We start from the raw sequence: 25,674 nt of genomic DNA, 5'->3' as shown, positions 1-25,674 counted from the left end.
ACCGGCGAAGGACGAAAGATGTAAAATCGTTTGTTGGCCTCCATTTTATTGCTTTTCTAATTTGCACAACAAACGAATCGTTATTCCGCGGCGCTGGACTGGCGGTTGGCGGAATCAATTTGTTCCAAATTACCCGGAGCGGATGGAGTGATCATTTGCATACGCTGGTTAATGGAAGGAAAATGACCGCACCGGATATGTGTGACGCAATGGAGCGACAAATCCAACTGGATTTCAAAGGGCAATCCTGTAAGTGACGTGGTGGACTTAAGGGTTCCTAGAAATCCATGGCATGTCCTTCAGTAAATGAATTTGAAGTCCAGTCAACTGGCAGACCTATAGCAAAAGGTAGTTCCTTCTCTGCCTCCTATGATCGTTAACGTTATCTAAGATACATTGTTTTGCCATTTTGCCCGCCAAGTAGCATTAACTGTTTTACGTCTTTCGTTACTTTCCGACTTAATCCAAACGCCACAAATGCCCCTCCGACTCAGGTGGACCGTCGGCAAGTTCCGCCGAGAAGTGGCCATAAACTATTAAGTCGCCATCGCTTCTCTCTCTCTCTCTCATAATTCGTACTCGTTCTGGTAATAATTACATCGCAGTAGTCCACCGTAGACGACGAACTGGAGCTCCCGGGGATATAATGAGCGCGCGTAACAAATATTGCAATTATTAATGGAGAAAAAATTGGCCACCACCTCCCTCTGGGTACAGTTACACCCCAACAACACCACCTGTTCCCATGGACACTCCCAGGCGCCCCCCGGGGGAGGGACCACTAGCATAATATCAGACTTAAAAGATTCCTTGCCGGCGATAGGAACGACCGCATGATGACGATGTGGACGAATGGACGAACGGACGAACGGACGGACTCGTCATCCGACTGATGGTTGCATTTATTATTATTTAAATTAGCCCAATAAAAGTGTGCAAATAACTGCACACAACTAACCAACGACTCCGGACTCCGGTGACTCGAAACAGAGAAAAGTCCCGGTTGGTCACCGCCCTCGGGCCTCCTGGCGTTGTCGACTTCTCATCACTCACAAGTGCCACAAGACGACGTGCGTGGCGTGGCTGCTCCTGCACTCTCCTGCCCCAGCGATGGACTCCATTACCCCAACTTCACTTCTTGGCCCCGGGATGCACTGGAGGAACGGAGCGAAAGAGGAAGAGATAAGTTTCTGCGGCACTCAAAAGGAGTCGTACGGCAATGCGTGTGTTCGTCGGACAAGTTTTATTGGCAATTTCAGACATCGTGGCATCGTGGCAAGTTTGATGGTGAGCGGCCACGGCTACATTTCAGCCAGCTGATTATCATTCAATTAAGCGCCGTGTCTGTGATGTTTGCGGCATATGATCCTTGAGTGAAGCGAAGCAACACCGCCGGAACTGTCAATACGCGGCGCGGCGGCACTGGTTGATTGATTTCTGCTCGAATCCGATGGCGTGTGCCACGGAGTTACATTGTGTTTGTTGACACACCGGCTATGCGCTATGCTATGCGCTGGTTGATACCACATACATCAAGCCGGAATCGGAATGGCCAAGTCAAACACCGAGAGACAAACAAATAGAAGAAGAAAAGAGTTCCCCACCCGGGGCCGGGACCGAAAAACCAAACCAAACAGCGATACACTCGGCCAAGAAGCAGAAGAAGGAGGAAAGGAACCGGCTTGGCATCCATGCAAATCGCGCTAATCCGCTTAAAGGCTTCGCCGCGTGCTCGCGCTAGCATTTACCTAAATCCGACCACCACCGGACCACAATTGTCGGCCCGTCTCCACTGGCCACCAGCACTGGGCATGACAACAAAAGCAGTTGACACAAATCGACCGAGCTAAACCGGGACCGGATTGGGATTGCCGGATCGATTCCCGGACCAGAGGGAAGTCGAATCGCGTTGCCGAAATCGAAAAACAATTCAATCGGAATCCGGTAGTCGTTGTAATGGTGCCATTGGCGCATTGAAGGTGAGAACACGGTGACGGTGACGGTGACAGAACAATCTGGACAATCGTCAGTTTGGATTTTGGTTTGGAAAGGATAAAAAAAAGGACGAGACGAGCATGGTAAAATGGTTTGGGTTGTTGCGAGCGATTGTTTTACGTGCTCATCATCACCACACCACTCTGTCCACACCTCGGTGGTGGTACTGTCCTGTCTCTGGTCGGTTTCGGGGAAGGGGGACATTGTGTGGTCAGCAGCAGTGGACGGACAGCGGAATCCACCACGAAACACACCGCGTCACCGCTGGTCAAGTGATGAAGCGTGCTTGGTGGTGGCGATGTAACATCCCGATTTCACGGACAATGGTCACCAGGTGGCTGCACTGTTGGACAAAATTTTCGTTTCATTGTCGTTTGTTTCCATCCATTTTCGTAGCTACAGTGTGTCAGGGAGCTTGGAATAATCGAAGTAAAACATTCGGTGAATACAATTTCGCTTAGCAACGAGTCTACTGTGAGACATCCGGTGAACGATAGTATCCGGTTGGTCCAGTATTAACCGTTCAATTGTCAGCAGCAGCAGCATCACCAGCAGCTCGCTGGACATTCGATGCAAAAAACAGCAAAACCGATGGCGAGACGACGATGATCCACAACGGCGCATCCATCCATCGCATGTGGTGGCCACATCGACCACACACCACAAAGGATCCGTTGATTATGAGGCCAGGACAACAGGAGCATTTCTCCTTTCACAACCGATACGCCGGGCACCACCATATAGCCACATAATACCGTTCATAAACAATTGAAATATAATTATTTGGATTGGATTTAGTTAGTAGTACATTTTGTGGCCAGAGCCACCGCCTAGGCGCGCGTGTGTTGTTGTTTTTTCAGGATTCAGGAATTACTTTTCCGCGAATCCGCAGTCCCAGCCGCGTGCTGGCTTGTTCCGGTGGCTCGTGTTCGCCAGGGAGCACCATCTGTCATCCGGAGGACGCGCGTTCCGTGGTGTACTAACCGGCACACGTACAGACACACGAGCACACTACTGTAGCGATGTTGTTCAGCTGACAGAGAGAGAGAGAGTGACACGGATGGGAATGATGGGATTGGATTTTCCTCTGTTCCTCTCTCTCTTTTTGTGGGGGATGAGGAAGGATGGATGGCCTGCGGGTTTGATGGACCTTCACCACCAACCCCAAACTACTTCCATTTTCACTTCCGTCCCATCGTTCGATGTTGCTCGAGTCGAGTCGAGTGGAAGTAAGTGATTCCGTTTTTCTGAATCCTTTTTTTTGCTTCTCTCCTCCCTCTCTCTCCCTATCGCTCCCCTGGTAGTCACCGATTTTACATTCAATTTTCCCGGACCAGATACTACTGAGGCCCTATACTGCTGTGCTGCTGTGTGGCGGTGGTGCAACTGCAACATTGGAAACAAACGGACAAACGGAACGGAACCGGGCACGGTGCGATGCTGCTGCTGTGCGCCCGGATGCGTTAGACCGTGTGGCCTCCCCCCCCCCCCCCCCCCCGCCAGGGGGAGAGAGAGTTGGAACCGAAATGAACAGTTGAGGCAGAAAAAAGGATCCGGCCGTGGTGATGCCATGGACCTCTTTTTATTTTTTTTGTGCCAAGCGAGCGAGCGCGTGTCCTTGGGCAAGCATAACCACGAAGGGAATCACAGGGGTGGCCATTCGCCAGGCCGTATGCTGTCAACGGCCTGAACGAACCGCGCCGCGCCGATTGTGTGCCGATTCACGATGCGATTCCATTTCATAGTCCACCCCCCGGGGGCGTCACTCGGTTGGTGTTGGTTGCCTTTCTCTGCGAATGCAGCAATCGTCAGGTTTTGCAGTAAACGAAACTCAAACCACCCAACTGACCCCCCCTGGTTGCATAAATTGTACGTAGATTGTTTATCGCGTACGAGTGACAATGACAATCACAACATAATTACGGCCACGGGACTGTCGGTCGGTCGGTCGGACGGTGCGTTGGAGTGAGTTTCGTTCGAATAATTAAACACAAATATTGGAAGCGTTTAAGAGAGTGGCCCGGGGAGGTGGACCGGGTGCCATCCCGCCACCGGATGTTCAATCCATTTTTCCAACAAATTGCAACCGGCGCCGTCGAGGGATCTGACCAACATTCGGACCGTGCTGCGAATGGCTTGCTGGTTGGTTCGTGGGTTACCGCAGGGGGTGAGCTCTCATCGTTCCCAGGTGGGCCCCAGGAATTCCGGGTGACAGATCGTTCGATGGATTTCGCACCTTTCGTTCACCATTTTCGTCGTCGTCGCCGTCCACCAAAAAGGAAAGGAAAAGAAGTTGACGTTTGGAATTCGGGACCGGCGTCCTCCCATTGCTGGAATGGGGTTTTACTTAGTGCCGTTTTTGCGTGCATCAGATGCCATTGTGCTAGCAGCGAGTGTTGGATCGGATTATGGCGCCACAGTGGCCATCAACACCTGCCACGGAAAAGCTGTTGGGTTGGGTGTGTCGCAGTCGAGTAATTATAAAACAATTTAAGGCAAACTACAACACTACAAAATGAAACATAAATATTGTAATCTATTTTTCGCACCACACCCCTCTGGGGAGGGTGATGACCAGCAACAAGAGCAACAAGATGATGAACGGGAATTGGACGGGATCATCGCTGTCCTCCTGGTGCATCCCCGGTGCAGTGTGCAACGTGGCAGTGAGGTGCATGTTATTGAAGAATTTGAATAAAATCGATTGAAATATGATACCCCTAATGCTTTTGTGGAAATCGCTTCGCTATTTGCTAGGATGCGCCGGGTGTGGCCGTGAGGGGGGGTGAGGGCTGTTGCCGTTCGAAGCGTTTCCATCATCATCATCATCATCATCGTTCCCCATGTCCATGATGCAGACGACCATGCGATGCTTAATAGCGGCATTAATCTCATGTTACCGCCGGTGAGCCGCCTTGTTCACTGATTAGCTGTTCCATCGGGGGAGGATTCGCTGTTTGATCCGCATTCGTATCCGTATGCCCCGTGTGTCCCGGCTGAGGGACACGGATGGCAGCAAAAGAGGAACAATTATGTTATACAAAGAGCTCCATCCGTGTGAACCGTAAACGGGAGAAATGTACTAAAGCGATCCGGGACCACGAGTGAAGTGGTTAGTAGTGATGGAGTACGATAATGGTTTTATTGAGAACCTTGTTCACTTACGATAAATTACACAAACATTTCATGAAGTTTTTGTTTAAATTGGCAAAATGTGACGCTTGGCAATGTATTACAATAATGTTTGCAATTATTCCAATAAAACCTCCTAAGGGGGGAACAATCGCATACTGTTTTTTGATTCGCTATTAAGTTTTAGCTCCTTGTTGGTTAGTTTTTTAATTGCAAACAGTGTTATTTTTTTTAAATATACTTTCTGTGCAAAAAATCTATCAACAAAATCCTTTACAAACCAATCAAATTTGATATAATCATTTGACTCACAAAACTAGAGAGGTTTGAAAATCCTTGCGAAATACATTTCTTTATGCATCTTTTAATACCAAAGCGGTCCGCCTCAAAATATTTAATACATTTTTTTCTAAAAATGTCGAAATCTAGATTTTAAAGTACAATGGTATAATCATAACTTTTACAACTTCAAATGGTTATCCGAAATTTTAATGTTATAAAAATTTAACAAAAAATTATCTACCGAAATAATATCAATTGGATGTCTCAGATGATCGAGCACGAAGATGGGCACCGCGATAAACAAAAAGATGGATACCGCAATTTTTGCAGACATACTTCTTGAGGATGTATAGCATAGTTGCATTTTTAAATAAACTTTCATTATACTTTGTTCTAATATTTTTGCATAATTGTACTCCAACATGAAGTTTACTAAACAATGTTTTTAATTGCCTCTTCTTAAAAATGAACTCTTTTTGAAACGAATTACGAAGAACCTATGTTCTTATTTATAAAAAAGCAAGAATAATTTAATCTCAAAGTAAGAAATGTGGTTCTGGTTAGTGTTTTTCTGGTTTGGTCTGGCTTTGCGCAAATTCCTAAACATCTGAGCCCTGCAATTAATTAAGCCATTCTGTTTAATTAAAACACACCAAAAGGGATGATTTATTAAATTATTTATCTTTGAAAACTGATACGACTTTTTCTTACAATTGAGTTAACATTTTAAAACAACACTGATCAACGTCTTTTCGGAAATAATTCGATTAGAATTCTCATTCGCTTCCTGTATCGGTTCCTCTCCTAGAACTCGATCACGAACATGCACCTTTTAAACTAACTTTCACCAAGCGTCACGTTTTCTCTTAAAGACAACCAACAACGACGACGACGACTTCACCTTACCTGTACGATCTCGATAGCAGCGGAAGGCCACTAGGGTTCTTGGCAAAACTTCGCGTCGCATCGCGAGATAGAACCACGAGCAGCGCCGGTATCAACGCAAAAGGAAACAAAGCAGAGAATAGCTGTTCAAATACGAGGCGAAGACAAGTGCCATCACATTCGGTCCCAAAGTTCGGAGCATGTTTACCCGGTTAAGCTACTTCCCGTGACCGGAATAATCATCCATCGCTCCGCACGCCCCGCAACCAATGACGTCCTTCCAGCGCTGAGCGGCTGATGAGCATTTATTTTTCTTTCACCAAACCGAACGACAATCGATTGCTGCAGCAGATCGCGAAGTTCCCGTTCGCTCTCTCGCGCGCGTCTTATCGATGCATCGTTCCGGGCAGAAGAACGAACGGGAACGTTGAACAGCATCCAGCACCGTGCACGAATTTCTCTTCATTTTCCCACCTGCATGATTATGGGTTGCAGCGATGAGATGGACCTCATCCCAATTTCAACGGTGCTGCGCTGCGAACGAACGAACGAACGAACGAGCATACCGTGCTTATGGTACGGTATGCTTCGTGGCCGCTTCCTTCATGTCGCACTTATGGCTTCATTCTCTTTGCTTTGCCAACGAAGTGCACGGAGTCTTGGGGTTTTGTGGCTCGCTCGCTCGCTCACAAGGAACTGCATCACCGAATGAGTATGATTACGCTGAGTACTTTGGCAAACTAGAGAACTACCTATTTGTGCTCCTCCCCGGCCGATTACCGGTTGGTAGGTAGCGATGAAGGTATTGTTAGTTTTCTGCAACTGATGCTGGTAAATTTGAAGTTTAAGGCCGTTGCGTCTCATCCTTATCGTCGGGTACGCGACTACCTGGTCTTTTGCACGAAAGCTTCACAGAGAAACGTTCGGTGCGCGGTTGGTGGAGCCACAAGGCAGCCGAATCTAATTGGAAATCCGGTGAGTAACTCCCGCATCTGGTAAATGAATTTTAGTTCCACCAGGCACAACGGGTTCTGAAGAGCGCTAGAGCTAGAGCGGATACGCTGTGACCGTAATTAAACGTTGTTTTCCTACTGAAATCAACATCATTTCATTAGCTGTAATTTACCCGTGATGTTGCTACTGATACTATTCCGTTTGGCTCGAATCTCGAAACACGAAGAGAACACTGTCTTACCCAAAAAAGGGGGTCATGTCTGTTTCGGACGTTTACAACACATCACTAGTCGACGCCACCGCTCTATCTGCTTTTTTGTAATAATATTAATAATTTATTTATTCCCACTGCTTGCTTCCACATTTCTGGTTGTGTATTTCTTCGCATTCTTAAGTTGTGTTGCAGGTCAATTGGACATTTGAAAACCATTTACTCTTGGGATGTTCCATTTACATGTTTTAATCGCGAATCGCCGTTTTATTCCATCAATTTCAGGTTGCAGCTATCGTTCGGAAACGATCTGTCGCTAACGATAAACGGGAAAATGAACAGAAACCATCGCGCGCGCAGTGCATTGCTGCTGCTCGTACTATGATGCTGTACTATGTGGTGTTTAGTAGCTAGTAGCTCTTCGGCTTCCACAAGCACCTCTCGACTATCGCGCTACGCTCTCTAGCAGCTAACGGTTCTGCGACTGTGACTGTTCTCTCTGTGTGTATTATGCATTCAAATGGGGCTTTCCTGCTTTGAAGGGTGGAGGGTTTTTTTGCTGAGAGTGTTTTGTGTTGTGTTGCTTCATTTACAATCGCTGGCTGGCTGGTTGGTAGTATTATATTTACACATGCTAATGATCAACTGTGCTGACTCCATTCGTTCACAAACTCTGCAACGTCATGCGCAACGAGTGCACTCGAAGCGGCCTTACATTCGCGACCTGCCGCTGCTCACCTGTGACGCCTCTACACAGAAGATACTCTTCTGGGCGACGTTTTTGGCGCGATCAAATTTTACATTACTTTACTAATCATTGTTGTTCATCCCTGTGTTCAACGTACTCCCGGATTTTCCCCCCTCTGGCACAAAATTGTAAAGAGTAGATGGCTTTCCAGCTGCATGGTTTGTGTGCGCCAATACCATTCGCTTCCCTCCCCCCGTGCGATCGACTGGTTGGCGGAGATCCAAACATTCATGAGATACACTACCGATGCGTGGCATAGCATCGGAGGGCACAGAAAATAGAACTATTTTACTCTCTTACTTTTTCTTCTTCTTCTTATTTCATTGTTAAATCCATCCTAAACACGCACACTCACAAATTGCTGGTTACCTCTTCGCTCCGCTTGGTTCTGCGTTCTCACGTCCCAAGCATTTCATCCCTTTCTTATCCAATTCGTTCTCTCACTGCTCATCTTTCTGTTTTCTTTCCGCCTCTTTTTTCTTCCCTTTTTTACTTTATCTCTTCCCCCCTCTTACTCTTTTATACACTTTCCACGTTTTATTATTTTTTCATTGGAACATTAAACCTTTCAATTGAACCTTGCGGTACCGCGGTACGGACGCTCGAACTACCACTTACGACACATGTTTTACATTTAAAATCGACTCTATAGCATCTGCCCCCTAGTGTCTCTAGTGTGTTTCTGACTTGCAGCAGTATGCCTCGTGTTCCCTCGATATACCGTGCGTCTGCTTCTTTCGTTGAAACGATATAACAATAAACTTTCCTACCTTTAAACTTAAGCCACTAGAGCGAAACTTAGCGAAACTCCTAAACTTGTACAATCGCATGTGTGGGTGTTTGTGTGTATGTGTGTGAGTGTCTGTGCGGTGGGCGTGGAAAATGTTGGAATAGCGCGAATAACATGGACTAAACAAACCGGGCCGGAAGATGATCATCAATTACAAAAACGTCTCGAAAACAACAGTTTGACGGTACATTGGGTGGCATGTCCGTTGCAAAAGAGAAAAAAAACACACCCCCTTTTGGGGGGGTGAGAACTATATAAACTAACAGGCCCTACATGAACAATGCTGTACGTGCGTATCACAATTCAACTTTTTTCTTCTTCTTTTTTTTACTAGCCATTTCCCTCAATCACTTCCTCCAACCTCCAAGAACCATCTTCCATGGGAGATGGAACATTCTCTGTTCGTGACCACCGCGATCGTCAATATTAAGAACAAAAATATCTCCAAAAATTTCCCTTCAACACCTAACACTTACTGAATGTTTTAATGTTTTATCGCCAATAGAGGAAACAGAAATACATTTTGTTTTTGGTGGAACAATCGTTTAAAAGCGACGGTGAAAGGCTGGAAAAGGGGGTTTGGTTTTAAGCTCCAGGACTACCTTCACTCCTTCTGTCTGCCGCGTTCGCTCACAAAAATCACAAATGAAATGTACCGTTTGTTACCTCACATGTTCACGATCACACTGCTATCCGCCTTTTGATAAGGTGTCTGTATTCTGTTCTCATCCTGTACACAACATTTTGTATCACAGTATAGACTTTCGTTGCACGAACAATATCATTAACTCTTGTGTCTTGGGTACATTTAAGGTGTCCGTTTGTTTTGTTGTTGGAGTTCTTGATTGGAAAGTGAAGAGCAGCAAACGAACAATCGGCTGCAATCGGCTGCTAGTGGATGGTGGGAGGACGTGCGTCGACGTGGGCTTGATGATGATGCTGTGCAACACACTAAAGGAACGGAGACCACACTTACGCTGCCTTGAAGCGACGACCTCACCTACCCTGGCTGTAGCATCTATGCGGCAATACAATCATCCTCCTTCCGCGGGGACATCTGATAAGAGTTAGCGGGGAAAGAAAATGCCAAAAAGTGGAAGGAATAAATTAGCGAATCCTCTTAAACTATGCTACAGAATTGAGAAATGACAACAAAAGGGAGAAGAAAATTAATCAAATTAATTCGCCTTCAACCGGGCCATCCACTTTTGGGGGATGAAATGTTCTTAATTATATGTTTTTGCTATCCAGCTATTTTACTAAAACCAGAAACGATGCCACCTTGGAATGTAGACGACTCTCTTCGTCGCTAAGAAAACTGTTGGGAGTAAAAACCCGAACCCAAGGACCAGTCCAGTCCCACAGTCTGCAAGCGCAGCGCACACAGATGAAACTATAAAAAAGGCAATTCGCTCAAATGGAAACCCATAAAATTATCTCTGAAAACTAGTAAAATTCGCTAGCCCATTACGGGTCGGATCGGTAAAACCGGAACCGGTTCTCCGTCACACGGTGGCCCACGGTGAAACCCCGGAGTGCACCCACGACTCCACGGGAAATTACATCACCATCGAACGATATGCAACGGAGGAGGAAGATGATGTTCTTTTCTAATCTTAGCAGTGCATCAGGGCAGTCCAACAGAACTGACTCGAGCAGTAGTCTTTGTCACACGGAAAAGATGATCATCATGGAAGCTAGCAGCACAGCAATCGTGCGCCACGATTCAGTCGGAAAGGAACCGGCCACTACCGGTTGGTGGCGTGCGCATCGCAAACCGAGCGATGAGTTGAGTTTCATCCACAAATATTTCCACCAACGAACAGAGCGAGGTGCTGATGGGAATGTCGTAGACCGTTTTAATGTCTTTCTTCATTACACAAAGTAGCTTGTAAATTATCTGCACGCACAGATGTCCTCCGGTCTTTTTATTGACCGACAGAGAGTGTTACCGATGGCGCTTGCCGGCTCTGCAACATTGTGCAACAACGCCACTACTAACTGCGGATAGGCCCGGCTCCCAGTGAGGTTTCTAGCGATCGGACCGATGGTTAGAAGGGCCGAGAGCCGCTTGCTGGACACTCGTGGTTCGCAGAATCATAAACTGCGAGAACCTATAGACAGTCGAGCAAACGAGATTTGTAACGATACTCGTGCGGTGGCCCCTCAATTGCACTTTTCTAAACCACTATTTCGTTATCAAGAGCCTGCTGCTCCTCCTCTTCACCAGTGTGCAAGACAAGAGTTTTGCATCAAATTTACAAAACGGTCCCCACCGGTGTCATCCCAGGTTGGATGGAGCGCGCAGTGTTTCCCTGTCCGCCTTTACTACTCTGTGCCGAGTGTCGGGACCAGATCGCGTTCCATTGCTCGCTGGAACACTATACCCGGCACCGCTGGCACGAGACGTATTTACGATCTATTTTACGACCGTAGTAAACTTGCATTTAGCGCGTCTTGTAAAACCTTTTTTTTTTCATTCTTCCTTCCAGACTAGCCAGTGGTGGTCTTTGTTGAGGCCACTGCAACGGGGAGGATGCTAGTGCTTCGTCGTCGAGGTCGTGAATCGATCATCAAAAGATGCAAAAGATTTGCCGTGTTGCGATAAGCCGGGAGGACGCGTTTTTAAGAGCGAAGGTAAGCGTCTCTTCGAACCGTACCCGGTACCGTACCGGCTTCTGGTGCTGCTTTGAAGAAGCAGTAAAATAGAAAATTATTATTGCCAGGAATATATATTATTTCCTAATGTATTGGGTGACCTCGCGGTGACCACGTCTAGGTGGTAACGGGAGAGTGACGCGGATGTGACCGCGCCTTGCGGCCAAACGTAGCTCTGCGGGTCTGGTTTTTAAGCTGTCTCCACCTTCGGGGTGAGACCCGGATAACACACCGTTTTACGATGGTCGTTAAAACCTTCTCCCTGGTGCAAAATGGAATGATGCATCCGCCAGTATGCATGCCGATGACGGTTCGGTTCATGGTTCAGTTTCCGCAACGTCCAACTCCAACCCCCCCGGGGTGCTCCGGTGCGAAATGCAACAAAATCTAACTGCCGTGAAGCTGTTTCGCACTTTACGTTTTTACTGTTTCGACGAGTGAGGTTGTGCATTTCCGCTGGGTGGAGAGACTGAACTGGTAGATGAGTCAAACCAGACGGGCCCAAAATGACGAGAATAACACATTCACATTCGTTGAGGAAGTATTTTCATTCCATGGATTCTCATGGTCACATCGTTTTGTAATGCGATTGAAGGGCAGAATCTATCGATTTGAAAATGCATTCAGAGCTTCTTTTTAGTGTGAACTGAGAAACACACTCGGTAATAAGCTGGCATCAAGCACTGGCAATCGGTGTATATGAGAGCCAGGATCACATAATTTGCCTCTTGGCCTTTGCCCTTTCGTTGGTAATAGAGTGGTGGGCCACCACCGGTCACCGGCATTAATGATGCATCGCTGGACGCTCTCGCGTTGAGTTAAATTTATTCATAACTTGCCCAGGGTCTGCACGGGTGTGCTTGTGTGATTTGTGCCGCCAACAATCAATGTGCAGCCACCAAACACCAAAACTACATCTGGCCACGCCAACCCAAGGGGGCACGCGACGGCGCTAAACCTCGAACCGGTAGTAACCCTCCATCCGCACAGTGGCCACGCGTGGAGGGAAAATGTCAACTGATCCGATCACATCCTCCACCACAACCCAATCGTCCGCAATGCCAATGCAACGCAACGCCGCGGATTCAGTTGAATGCAATCGAGGAGGCGGCGGCGGCGCTGGCGACGTCGGTGGCGAGCGAGGCAGCTGCTTACTTTGATGGCTGGCGGGCGCGTGAAGCGCGTTGTTTTTGATTTGTTTATTTCCGGTTTGATGGATGCGGCCCGCTCTGGCGATTGGCCATTTTCCAGTCCCCCGCACTCTGGCGTCTGATTTTCCATTTCATATTACATTGATTGTTGTCCCCGGAGGTGGTGCTGCTGCTACACCCCCCCCGGGGGACCATCGCCCCGGTCGCAGTCGCATATTTTGTGTATAAATTTTGAATAATCCAAACAACATTTCGACGAGTTTCGGAATTTCTCGTTTTTTTCTCTCTCTCTCGCTGGATGTTGTTGTTGTCGCCATCAGTGGCGGCCAACATTTGCATCTGCATCGTTACGCACGTGATGTGAAGTAGGGGTGGTGCCACACCATATTAGGCCGCAGGCGGGTCAGGGTTTCAATTCAAAAATATGTACTCAGTATTTACTCTGCGCTGCGGAAAAAAGACCATGCGACCGATGGTCGACCTATGCGTCCGGAGCACAGTCGGCGGATGCAAAAACGTCCCCTGGGGGGCGGGGGGATGTTGTGTATTAGTCGTCTGCCCTGGGACACATGCACACCCTTGCACATTTAGTGCAGTTCGCGGGTGATTAAAAATAAATATAAATAGGAAATAAATTATTTGCTTCGCGACCCGCATGGATTATTTTTATTTAGAAAATGGTAGCGCCACGTAGGTGCCACACGCGCTTACGACCCCCTCCGGGGGGTGAAAAGGGGGCCCAGGCCCCGTGGGGAGGATGGTTGGTAGCTGGAGAAACTCTCTTTTTCCCGTGTCCCTTTTTCCAATAACTAAACGTTGATTTGGCCGTAAATGATTGATGTTGCTGGCCGCCTCGACCCACTGGGTGCAACTGCATTCACTCACCCCCCTTTACGCGACCCCCCCCTCCTTTGATTGATCGATTGAGAGTGAGAGGAACGCCCGGTGGCCACGGCCCCTACTCTGTGTGCCATTGGCAATACCAGCATATTGACTGGCGACATTAAATATGTTTGCTCTTCTACATGACGAACAAAAAAAAACGAACGGTGGCGAGCACTCTCCACACAAAAAAAAAGGACGAGGACCTTGAAAATGTATGTCCACCATTCCGGTGCATACTAATGCACGAGATGAAAGAGAACAACCGCCACCAATTGCAGCGTCCCCACATTAGGACACAGACCTGAACCCTGAAACTGAGCTGCTGACAAAATGGCAAACAAAATGCTGACGAAACAAAAAACAGGAACAACAATTGAAAACCATCGCTGATCGAATGAAACGGCTAGACCGTAGATCACTTACCTGTTTTATACAAAGAAAAAGCGGCAGCAGCGACCGCTCCACGTCCCTTCCTCTAGTGGATGGTGGTGATCGAGGCCTGCTGTGAGGCGAGTGAATTTTCCATGGCCGCCGCCGCATAGAACAGTCCTCCGACGATGGCGGGAGTAGGCGACGACGAAGAGGAAGGTTCCTTTGGTTCCAGAAGCTGCACTTGCTGCTGCTGTTGCTGTTGCTGTTGTTGCTGCTGCTGCTGTTGCTCTTTACGATAGAACTCAACGTGCGGGAGCTGGAGGGGTGGTTGGTAGCCTAGGAAGTGGGTGTGAAACATGGGCATGGTGGCGGTGGCCGCCGCTGAATCGCTGCTAACGGACGGATACAGACTGGACGGGAGCAGCTGGGCCGGAAATGGGGTCGAGTAGAGTGTCCGATTGACCGCCTCGACACCGGGCAGCAGCGTGAAGGGCAGGTTAAAGTGGTTCGCCTCGATGCCCCCGTACTTGTACATGGTCGGAAAGGCGAGGCTCGTTGGTTTCTTCAGCAGATCGAGCCGATCGAACGGACTGCCCTTCGGTAGCGTGTACGCCGGGAGCGCCACGCACTCCTTCTCCTTGTCGTAACAATCGACGATCACTTCCTTGGCGGCCGTCGCCACGGTGGCTGCGGCAGCGGCCGCAACAGCTGCCACAGCGGCCGTCGTACTGCTGGAAAGGTCCTTCGGTGGGGAAACCTTTTTACTTCGGGCACGGAGTGACGATTGTGCCGCTTCGTACGCTAGATATGCCTCGTACTGTGCTGTCGTGGCCTCGTGCACTGGGGATTTGTCTGCGGCCGTCGTTGCCGTTGCCACTGGCGTCGAGTCCCGGTGCGGGACGGGACTGTGTAGTCTCCGGGATTTTCGGTTTCCGGCAGCTTCCAGGAGTTGCTGTTCGTACACGGCCGCGGCGGCGGCGCTGCTGTTGCTGGTAACGGTCAGTTCGGTTGAGGGAATCGGTGATCGACTTGGAGTGCGCCGGTCATCTGGTGCTTCCTTTAACCTTTTGCTCTGACTGCGACCCGTTCGGCCAGGTTGTGCTCCGTCCACCGTGGATGCAGCGGCCTCGGTCACCACTTTACGCCCAACGACGATCACCGATGGGCTCGTTGCTTCCTCGTACGTCACGGAATCGGCACCATCGTCACGATCGTGATTCCGGCTGCTCGGTCGCTTGGTGTCCAGGTTGAGGGCACGCTCGTCAGTGCGGGGCGATGATCCGTCAGGCTGCCGGGAACAGGAGCGCGATCGTGACCGTGAGCTAGACCGTGACCGGATGCTGGAGTTGGTGCGGGTAACCGAGATGTTCTCATCCTCGTCGTCCTCCTCCGTCAACCGATCCGCACCGTTACCGGTCGCGTACAGCGTCGACTTTAGTAGCTTTTTGTTGAAGTCTACAATGGTTTTCGTGCCTTTTTTTTTGGGTGGGGTGGGAGTTAGGGAAGAAAAATGGCAAAAAAGTTCGATTAATCGATCAACCGTCGTATGAAAAGTATCGATGTGGGTTTCGACGAGCGTCTTTTTGGTTTTGCGGCCACCAAATGCGGCCAACCAGCATGTAGCCTCTCAGTGCGCGCATCGCGTCTACCATACCTTGCGCTTTTGGATTGATTGAAGAAGTAGAACTTGAGAAATCTTGTGTGTTTTAATCTCTACGCAGTCGAGGGTTTGAATGATGTGGCGGACGAATTAATGGCGGACACAGCAGCAAGGGATTGATTGATGGTTGTTTTTTTTGTGGTGGAAAATTCGCTTCCCTATTTTTCACCCCACTCTCCGGGAAACTATGGCGTTCGAAATTTACTAGCAATGGAACTGAACTGAAGGTGATAACAGATACATTTTCTACATCCTTTTTTTTCTTTTGTCACCTACTACCTCTCTCTTTCTCTCTACCTCTTTATCTCTTCGTTTTTAAATGGATTCACACGCGCACACACCGAATAACGGACACTCGCACGCACCGAGTACACATCGTGGAGTGCGTACCGCGGGGACATTGGTTGGTTGATAGAAGTTGACGATGACGAATGGCCGGAATCCCCACACTGAGTGGCTCCGCTGTTTATTTCTGTGGCACAACGTTAACAAAGCGATGCTGACTCAGGTATTGAGGGTATTGGTTTCTGTTATCGTTGTCGTTGTTGTTGTTGTTGTTGAACGGTGGTCGGATAGTTGTTGATCGATGAAAGACTATCTTTTTTGAAGCACTTGCTGCTTGCCTTCTAGTGGAACACAACTTATGATTTTGCTCTTCCTCTCTCTCTCTCGTTCTCTTTCTCTTTCCCTTTGCATTTTTGTTTCCTCTTTTTTTCCAACGCCCTTTCTCCAGCTCGCAACAGATCACACCTACCAGGACACTACTGGTAGCCCAGCAGGGACACACTTTCACCAAATTTTGATCGGGTCTACCCGTGGGCCAGAGAGAGCGCCACTCTGAGAGAAAAGCGAAACTCGGGGCCCAGGGTTTGCGGCACGTGCACGCACGGTCGGACCCATCTCACACTGTCGGGGCCCGATCTCACAAGTACAGCTACACCCGGTAGCCCCAAAATGGCTGTAGGTCTACGTTGCCGTCGAACAGCATTGACACTGTTGTGTGTGAGGGGTGTAGAAGGGTGGGGGGGAACACGGGAACCCCGAACCGATACGACACCATCCGCCGTCGAAAGTTCGCGACACGGTTCCGTCCGTTCCCACGGCGCATCGAAACATAGAAAAGAACGCAAGCAAAGAACAGGGTGTTGGTGATCATCGTCATCATCATCATTTTCATTTTCATCTTCTTCATCATCTTAATCATCATCATCAGCATGATTTCGGTTTGGTTTTGCTGATTTTGGTATTTCAGAGAAGCCAATGGCGCCAGGTCCCCGGGTTGTCCGGTGTCCCGGTATCGGTATAACAGGTGGGTTGTAGAGCCTCGGGAGTCCTGTGACACTCGCACACACAACACACACAACACACCAACACACACCGACTCGCAGACAGATCGATATCGTGTGTTGTTTGTTCAAAACCGTTCCATTGACTACTGACACCACCCGGTGTGACGTCGTGCTGCGCTACTGCTCCGGGCTCCATTCCGGGCAGCACCATTCTACTACAATGTACACCCCCAATCCACTCACACCCCGCGGGTGGCCTTAAACACTAGTTTGAACTCATCGGTATTTAGTTGCAATGACGTTTGCCTGCCTGCTGCTAAAAAGATCGCACAAATATTGCCGAAAACGATCGATCCTCTACTGCTTCAGCTAAATATCGTTCTTCCTACGCCCTTTCTCCTACGTTACTCCTACTACTTGTACACACAGGACACACACGCGCGCCTCACACCTCACGCACTACAACCACACTTTGGACAACGGCGTACACCCTTCCCTTCCCCAGTCACAGGCAGGTCGGAAGTTTATCATCCGCTCTGGCGGGTGGCGTTGCGCAACTCTACGCCATCGAACATGTTCAGATTGTGCAATCGTGAGTATTCGTTGACCACGGCCTGACCTGTGTTGGGCATAAATAAATGGTAAACAAGGTAAGGTGACAGTGTCGGACACAAGTTTAGGCAACATCGTTGGCGAAAGAAAGGGAGGTGCGGCTGATAAAACACGGGATACATCGAGCATCGAACGCACGCAGGTTCGGTTTCGTCTTTTTGGCTTTGGCATTATGTTACTCTCATTCATTAAATACTTTTCACTCTTTCTTGTCTGTAGTTATGGCGTAGAACCTGGCTGCAGTATTTACGTGACTAATATCTCCTTTATGGAACAAATCATTTGCCCAATCTAAAGCTTGGAACACTTAATATTTGGCCGCATTCTTTTACTCACTCGCTAGCGCTCTTAGTGCTACTCTGTGGGTGTTTTTAAAGGTTATAGTCTTTTCTTTTAGTGATTAAAAATTTGCCAAAATCGAACAATACCTTCAAAAGCTATCGCCGATGGAACACGAAGGGTGAAAAAAAAATTGCACACTTACTATGAAAACTCAATTTAACGGGAGAAAAAACCCACATAAAACTGCATTTTGGCTAAAACCAGAAGACAAATTTGACTTATCAATCATAGAGGGAGTACCATAGCAGGGTTTTAGTTCTTTTATGCAGATAAAATTGCCCGCAGATAAAATACCTTTACAAAATGACACCTTATCATGTGTTTCGCTTATTTATGGCCTGAGATGTGTCCTATTTCATGCGGCCAAATATTAATAGTTCCTAGCTTTAGTTATTGAAACAAGGATAAATTTAAAGCAAACAAGTATTCTTACGTTATATTGTAGCAAAAATAGCATGTCTTTGAATATCAAATGGCATAGTTAAGATAAATTGAAAGATTTTAAATGTTATTTTATGCGCTATGGATCAATAGGAGCAATGCTTATGGCTAAAACACTCCTTAAAAGGGGAAACAGTCTGAATCAGTGCAAGAAATAGTAGAATTCACTTGGGATCTAAGTGCAACTTTCAAAATGACGGAGAAAACATGCATAAGCTCAATCAAGCTATAAGACTGCAGCACGCAGAGCAAACTGATTCGCTGTCGTGGGGATTCCACAAAACGATATCTCTTCATTACTAGTCTATAACATGTGCTGTAGACAGATTGGTAACGTGGATTAAGATTGAAATCGAACCAAATGTTTCTTGCATTAATGAAGCATAATTCTTCACTTGCCCACAATTTGCTTTGATTTTATGTTTTGTGCTTAAAGGTCTTTTTCTAATTCAAAATACATTCAGTGGGCACGTAGAATAATATATAATAGAGACAGCAGCAGCTGTTCAAATATTTTTTAGATAATTTGTAAAACAGTTATTTCTCTGTTCTTCTGTAGATCTCTTAACAAATGATACTACTTTTAATCTCTACTGGCAATAAAAAAGACCTAAAAGATTGCTTTAAAAAGTGGACTGTAGCGCACATCATTGAAAGGTAATAGTTTCTTTAATATCCTGTACTACCTGTGTTAATCCAAGTACTTGAACAGCCTCGCAATAATGCGAAGAATGCAGTCGTCAAAGTATTTATAAGCTTCATCCAATTTTCCTAGTGAATGTTTTGTTACTTATCGAAATGCCAAAGGAAAAGGCCACCTTCCCGCATACCACAACCTGGTTGCATAGCTTATGTCTAACACTGTACATTTTACTTCTGTCGATGCAGCAAACACCGATCGATCGAATTGGCACACGACTGATCGCATCACCAGAGTCATTCTTCATCTTTAACCCAAACAAAATCAAGCCAAACAACAAATGAGCTCCTTTGTCACTGACGATGTTCACACGATAACCGAAAGAAAAAAGAAACGTAAGGCCTTATCTCAATGAGTGATTCAAAACGATGGGTAAATTTCCTTCCTTTAGCGCCAATGTATCGAAGCTAAGGGTAACAATGGCCACACAATTTTTCACCGGATTGACTACTGACCAACGCAATTTATCCGAAGGGTCCGATATCGCACACAGTTTTTTCCTTCCTTCTGTGACAATGCATTTTTTTTTCTCGAACGTATTGGAAGCCATTACTGTTTTCTCCCACGAACGAGCTCCTCACTAGTAGCAGTACACATCGGACATGGTGATGAAGGAGCCACCGTGCGACTCCGCCATCGCCAGCTTACCTTCGTCGATTCGCTGGTGCGCTTTTTGTACATCGCCATCCGCGCTCTTAAGTATGACGTACATCAGGGGCATCATTTCCCAGGGGTAACTCAGTTTCTCCAGCAGCCACTGGGCCCGCTTGACCAGCTCATCGTCTGCAAATGGAAAGAAACGGGGGGGAGGGAGAGAGCAAACAAACACACATTGGAACCGTTACATTGGAGCTATGTTTTTGAGGATATTTAATTGCTATTTAATTACTTAATTACTCAAAAAGAACAACGAAACGAACTACCAGTGGCCAACATGTGCACCGGACAATTACATCTCTCCCAAGTAAACGTCCGACGATAAAGCGACGAGTTTTATGTAGTCGCCGTTCAAATGCACGTGTGCAATGGCCTGACTGAACAGTGCACAGAGAAGAGAAGGTCATTGCGTACCGTGTCATCCTGTCGATCATCTTATCATTTTGCACGACATGAATGACGTCGCCAGTTTGCTCATTATGGTGATGCTTATCGCCGATCGGCCCATCATGATTGCTGCCCCCTTTGGGCGTTCATTAGACGTATGCCTTCGATTGCATCTCGCTGAGCTCGTGAGTCGGCAGTGTGAGGACGGTGAGATGCGGTGTTCTATCCCTCCGAGAGTTCTGCCAGTTGTGTGCCAGTTGAAAAATAACTTTCCCATCAATACGCGTCCCCATCGGTCCAAGATTTACCAGCGACAGCGACACCAACACAGGCACACAGGCACACCTCGCTGCTAATCGAAGCTTGTTTTTGAAACAAGACACCTTAACAAATATCCCATAATCAATCAAAACGCTAAAATGGCCGCTGAACAACCTCTACGCGAGAGACCTTTGCCTCGACTCGACTCGACTTTGCCTCGGCGGCGGTGTTGGTGTAGCGGTCTCGGAAGTGCAGGCGGTGGCCTCCACTAGTAAAGCTCACAAGGAAGATTTATTTTATATTTACACTATTATCATCATCATCAACGCCAGCAGCAGCAGCAGCAACCGAGCAGCCGAGCAGCCGAACATCAACAATCTCTGCCTCTTCCTCACCGCGATCATCATCACCGCCAAGCATCGCCCTGCGCGTCAATGAAAATCGCGAACCTCTGCCTGTGGCGCTCGAGGGCAACCTTAAGCGGCACTAGCCCCCTCCCCCTCGAGCTCTCTCTTCCTGCCTTCCTTCGTCTCCTGGTATCTCATGACTTTGACGCTCGCGCGCGTCTAGCAGAACGTCGCGAGTGCAGTCATTCTGACACTTTGAAAAGTCACTTCAGTCATGCTAATCTTGTGCTTAATTTAGCTGCAATCTCGCGAGTGCGCGCGCGCGCCCCAGCGATCGCAAACACCCAGTCCCGGGATGTCCTCCTCTGCATGCCCCCGTGTTCTGTCCCAACCCCCCCCCCCCCCCCTCTACCGCTTGCTTTCGTCAGCCAGTTTGCACGCAAACGTTGGCCCCCGCCGACGGTTGGAGTTGGATTGATTGGTGGAAATAAGCTTCTTCCGAACCAGAAAGTTGCTACGCGAACTCGTTCTCCACCGTCATCAACCACCACCTTCCTGCTCCTCCTCCTCCTCCTCCCCCCTGCTTGCTGGAGAGACCCCTCTGGAGAAGGGTATTGCATCAGAGCTGTCAAAGTGTCAATCCGGAGATGGAACGGCGCTGGGGATCGGGATTGCATCTTTTCCTCGGCATGTGCGCGCGTTGCAATAGATCATTGTCGATCGTTTCTATTTCTGGCGGCATCTGGTGCCCACACACGTTTTACAAACACGGACGAACGAAGACGGCACCAAGTGCTCTAGCGAAGATCCGAAGCAGTAGACAACCTTTCTAAAACACCTATTCGGGATTGATAGAGCCTTCCGTCTTCTTCCGTCTGCGTCGAATAAATCAAAACCCTCCGCCGTTCACTGATTATGACAAAACGATCCTCGCGAACGATTACACAAATGTCGTTTGCAGCGAATGCGATCTGCAAAACGAACGAAGGTGGTTCGCTACCTACTACTGTATTGCGTTTCTGGATCGTTACTTCACCATTTCCCACTAATGAAGCACGGATCCAGATGGAATGCGTTTCGGTTTTACCACACCACACTCCACTGAAAGGTTAGTCATTAATTTTTGTTTTATTATTTCAACATTCCGTCTGCACCACACCCCTGGACGCCTGTTGTTTTTTTCCTTCCATTTCTTCAACTCGATTTTCTCTCGTTTGCAATTCTGCTCTGTTGCAGCAACGAATTGGTTACGACTGTGCGCTCATTGTTTCAACCTGCAGTTGTTGCAGTTCAGTTAAGGTTGGGAAGGGCTTTCTCTTCGTCGCGATTGCTATCACAGGAGCTAATCTTTATTGGCGTTTGGCGTTTGCGGTTCTGTCCGTCCGGAATGCAGATAGAATCGCGCAACCGCCGCACCCGCACCTGGCCTCGAGCTTCGCTAATTATCTGGATAATCCTAATTGCTTTCTGCTACCGGCGACCGTTAGCTAAAGATACGGTCCGGCAACAATAAAAAAAAAACAGAAGGGAAGCGGAAAATGAGTGATGAAAATTGGACGCAGGTTTAGTATGTAACGAGCAGCGTACAACTTGTAGATCCCTTTCCAGATGAGAAACATTTTTCAATTTACTTGCACATTCGATCATCTACGATGGTGAGGAGACCATGAATGGCATCGACAGCCGCGATCGAGCGAGCACCCAAGATCGCTGCGTGGTGCGTTTATTTGAACAAATCGTTTGTGAAGCGCTGCACCGCTAGCATTCCATTGCCAGAGAGACGATGCATACGGTTTGCGAATGTGTTTGCAACTGTGTACACACCGTCTGCATGTCGTCGTCCCCATATATGAGTGCTTATAAATTGAATAATTGAGCCAATATTTTATGCATCCAGACTAAACAAACCGTAAGTTAGCTAGAGAGAGAGAGAGAGATACATATTTCACCGCGCCCAGTGCGAATGGCAATCCGTTTCCATTCAACCGTCAACCGGCGACCGCGACGTGCCCTCACCTAACGAGCGGCAACCGTCGAGATGTGGTGCAGCCAAGGTTAGGGAAGGCCAATCTGACCTTCGAGCGTAACGTTTCCACACCTATCCTCGAGATACACGACACGACTGACACTCTCTCTCCGTTGCTGTGTTCTTGCAATTGCCGTCAACCAGACCACCTTGCGCAAGTGTTTGAAAAGCGTTTAGATCACCCACCACCTTCTGCCATTGCCCTCCTGTCCTTCGGCTTCAAACCACACCGATTGCCACGCATTTTGACTTTTACGATCCACCGCTTGATGAGAGTGATTGCCAACGATAAATCATACTTGACCGCCATCGTGAATGCAAAAAGGCGGCGAACCGAACCGTTGCAATCGGTTGTTCATCGTGTCGTACTAGCGGATGCGGAAGAACATGCTGCTGTTGCTGCTGCTGTTGCGGTTCTGCCAGGAGCCTGGGACGCAGAAATAAACCTGCTAATTGATGTTGATTGCTTCGCGATTGCGATTCGACACCTCGAATCCGGTTGCTCTGGTGCGGCTGCCGCATCTGGTTTTCGCACTTTCGGCAAAACGAAAATTCTGGCCATTTCGCCGCCAACACGCCTTCATTTCCCATAAAGACACAAGATTTAAGATGTGTTTCTTGCCGCTTTACCGCAGCGCACACGCCCGCGGGACTGCTTTAACACGACTGGATAGCGGCACGTTCGCTGCTAATTTAAATAATCGGCCGGTTTCTCTTGAACCTGTCACCATTGGTATAATCGCAGATTAAAGCGCCCCCCTCGCCACAGACTGTCCGGCGATACGGTGATGCACGTGGCATTTGCATTCGATGCCGGAATGGATTTGGGTTTCACGCGTGATACGAGAATCCCCAAAGTGAGTTGGGTGCTGCACTTACACTGGTTTAACGGTTGCCCCGAGTCCCGGGCCCATTTATCACGAGCACGGGCACGAGCACGCCAGATTCAATTATTGTTTCCTTCTTTAAGTCACAACATAAACCGTAATCTTGCATCTCGCTCAGCAGGAAAAGGGAATGTGCAAGAAGAGTGGCCAGCAACTGCAAACGATTGATTGCGGCGATCAACTCAATGGCCACGGCGCGCACGAATCAATCTTGAACGGGAATTGATGTTTCGATTCCATGCCACGACCATGAGCTGACAAATTGATCGGGATAAACTTTACGATAAAATAACTTTTTAATTTGGCTTCCGGAGTTGCACTGTCCGTAAATTTAGCACCAATTCAATTGGGAAGAAGTGTAATTGGGGTGCAAAAGAATTGAATCTGATAGAATAGAGACGTTTTTTTAACTAATACGTTAACATATTTATAAAACCACGCATTTTACAAGCAATTTTGCCGCAAGAAACTTAAAGTTTGTTCCAAAACTTACTGAGAAACTAATTAATTTATCAAAATGCATTTGTGCTTTGTTTTTGAAAATCATAAAAACCATTGGCCTAATGCCGAAAAGCGAGTTCAATCATTTAAATTTAACATTTTTCGAATCTTGATCCCTTTGTTGGTCTTTGAAACCACATAAACAATCAAAAAATTGGTTTATTTATTTTCTTCTAAGTCTTTACAGCATTCGATTTGTTGCCAATTGCAGTCATATAGGAATAATCATTAAAAAAGAAATTTATCAAAACGAGATTCCGCTAAGTTGTCCTAAAAATTGAAAGACATTTCGATCCTTAGGAAACAAATCTGATTCTCATTTGAAAATTATTTGCGATTTCTTGAAAAATGTAATCCTTGTGCTTTTATTGCTGACACGACATATTCGAGGCATCTCGCAACGGATTCCAATCCGCTAAGGACAATAGCCGACCCATTGTTAGTACCGATCAAACATAAGTGCCTAACACGATAAAGACGCACTTAACCGCACGGAACTGGACCAATGACAATGCTTCCCGGCACGTTGCTTAAATCCTGCCACCACTGGAATGCTGGCTGGATGGTGGATTGAGACGTAAATCGTGTTTCGTTTATGCTCCGGAACCTCGGACATTCGCCAGCAGTAGGGTTGTTTCAATTCCGTTTCATTTTTTTGTGTGCTTCCCCCCAAGAATCATCCTTGGAACGAAGCAAATCCATTTGCCGTGCTGCGAAGAGAAGACACACTGGACCAATCCACGGGACATCGTTACGGTTGTTAACGTTGCTCGAATGATTCTTCGCCTAACATAACAAACCCCTGACATCGTGTTAACGGGCACCATGGCACGGTGGAACGAGAAACAATTCAATTTCCTCGTGTTACCGTGCGTTGTAGTCTCCTGGCGGATGTCAACTTGACGGTGGCCCACAAACGGGAAAATGGAAAGAAAAACTCCTGCGCTCGCTGTTCTTCCACGGAACCGGAAAGACCGAGTGGCTCTGGTCGTTCGTGGAAAACACGAGATTTCATGTCGAAACCGGAAAAAGGCACGAGAGTGCGAGAGAGCGAGAGACGTGACAGAAGACAACGGTCTAGGACATGGAGATTAGTGGAGCTGGTGTTCGTCTCCGACATACACCAAGATGTAACGATCCGGCAGCCAAAAAGGATGCAGCGCGAAGGCTCGAGCAAAGGACAACTCGACTCCTGGTTCTGATTCGACCGGAAGGAAGTGCGACGAAGATCAACATAATACCGCGAGCAACATATAGCGCCGAGGATGTTCGCTCGTCGTCGTCATCGTTGTCGGCGTCGTTGTCGCCGTTTTCCAGCGAATTTAGCGCGGACACCGACACAGCACGTGTTCTGTCGGGCCGCTGTCGGTCTCAACCACCCATCCACCCACTGGCACAGTCGCAGACGAGTGCGCCGTCGCGCAAAAGAGACAAAACGGCAAGCAGCAAGAGCCGTGAGCGCGATCATCGCACACAGGTTAGAGCGAGCCGAAAATGGTGC

At 47.8% G+C, this 25,674-nt stretch overlaps 1 protein-coding gene across 2 annotated transcripts in view; it reads right to left on the bottom strand.

Annotated features, from left to right (window-relative positions):
- Positions 1–7,557: 7,557 nt before the first annotated feature.
- Positions 7,558–25,674, bottom strand: part of LOC126572396 (uncharacterized) — an 82,169-nt gene continuing 64,052 nt past the window's right edge. For both annotated transcript variants that reach the window (XM_050231660.1, XM_050231661.1), the window contains 3 exons: positions 19,756–19,890; positions 14,115–15,536; positions 7,558–10,054 (listed from right to left, as the gene is read on the bottom strand). In XM_050231660.1, the coding sequence (XP_050087617.1) occupies positions 14,167–15,536; positions 19,756–19,890 (1,505 nt within the window). In that variant the 3' untranslated portion in view covers positions 7,558–10,054; positions 14,115–14,166. The remainder of the gene's footprint in view (positions 10,055–14,114; positions 15,537–19,755; positions 19,891–25,674) is intronic.

This window comes from Anopheles aquasalis, chromosome 2 (genome assembly GCF_943734665.1).
Source record: "Anopheles aquasalis chromosome 2, idAnoAquaMG_Q_19, whole genome shotgun sequence".
In the NCBI taxonomy this organism is placed as follows: Eukaryota; Metazoa; Arthropoda; class Insecta; order Diptera; family Culicidae; genus Anopheles; species Anopheles aquasalis.
This window is presented reverse-complemented; position numbering and strand designations above follow the sequence as displayed.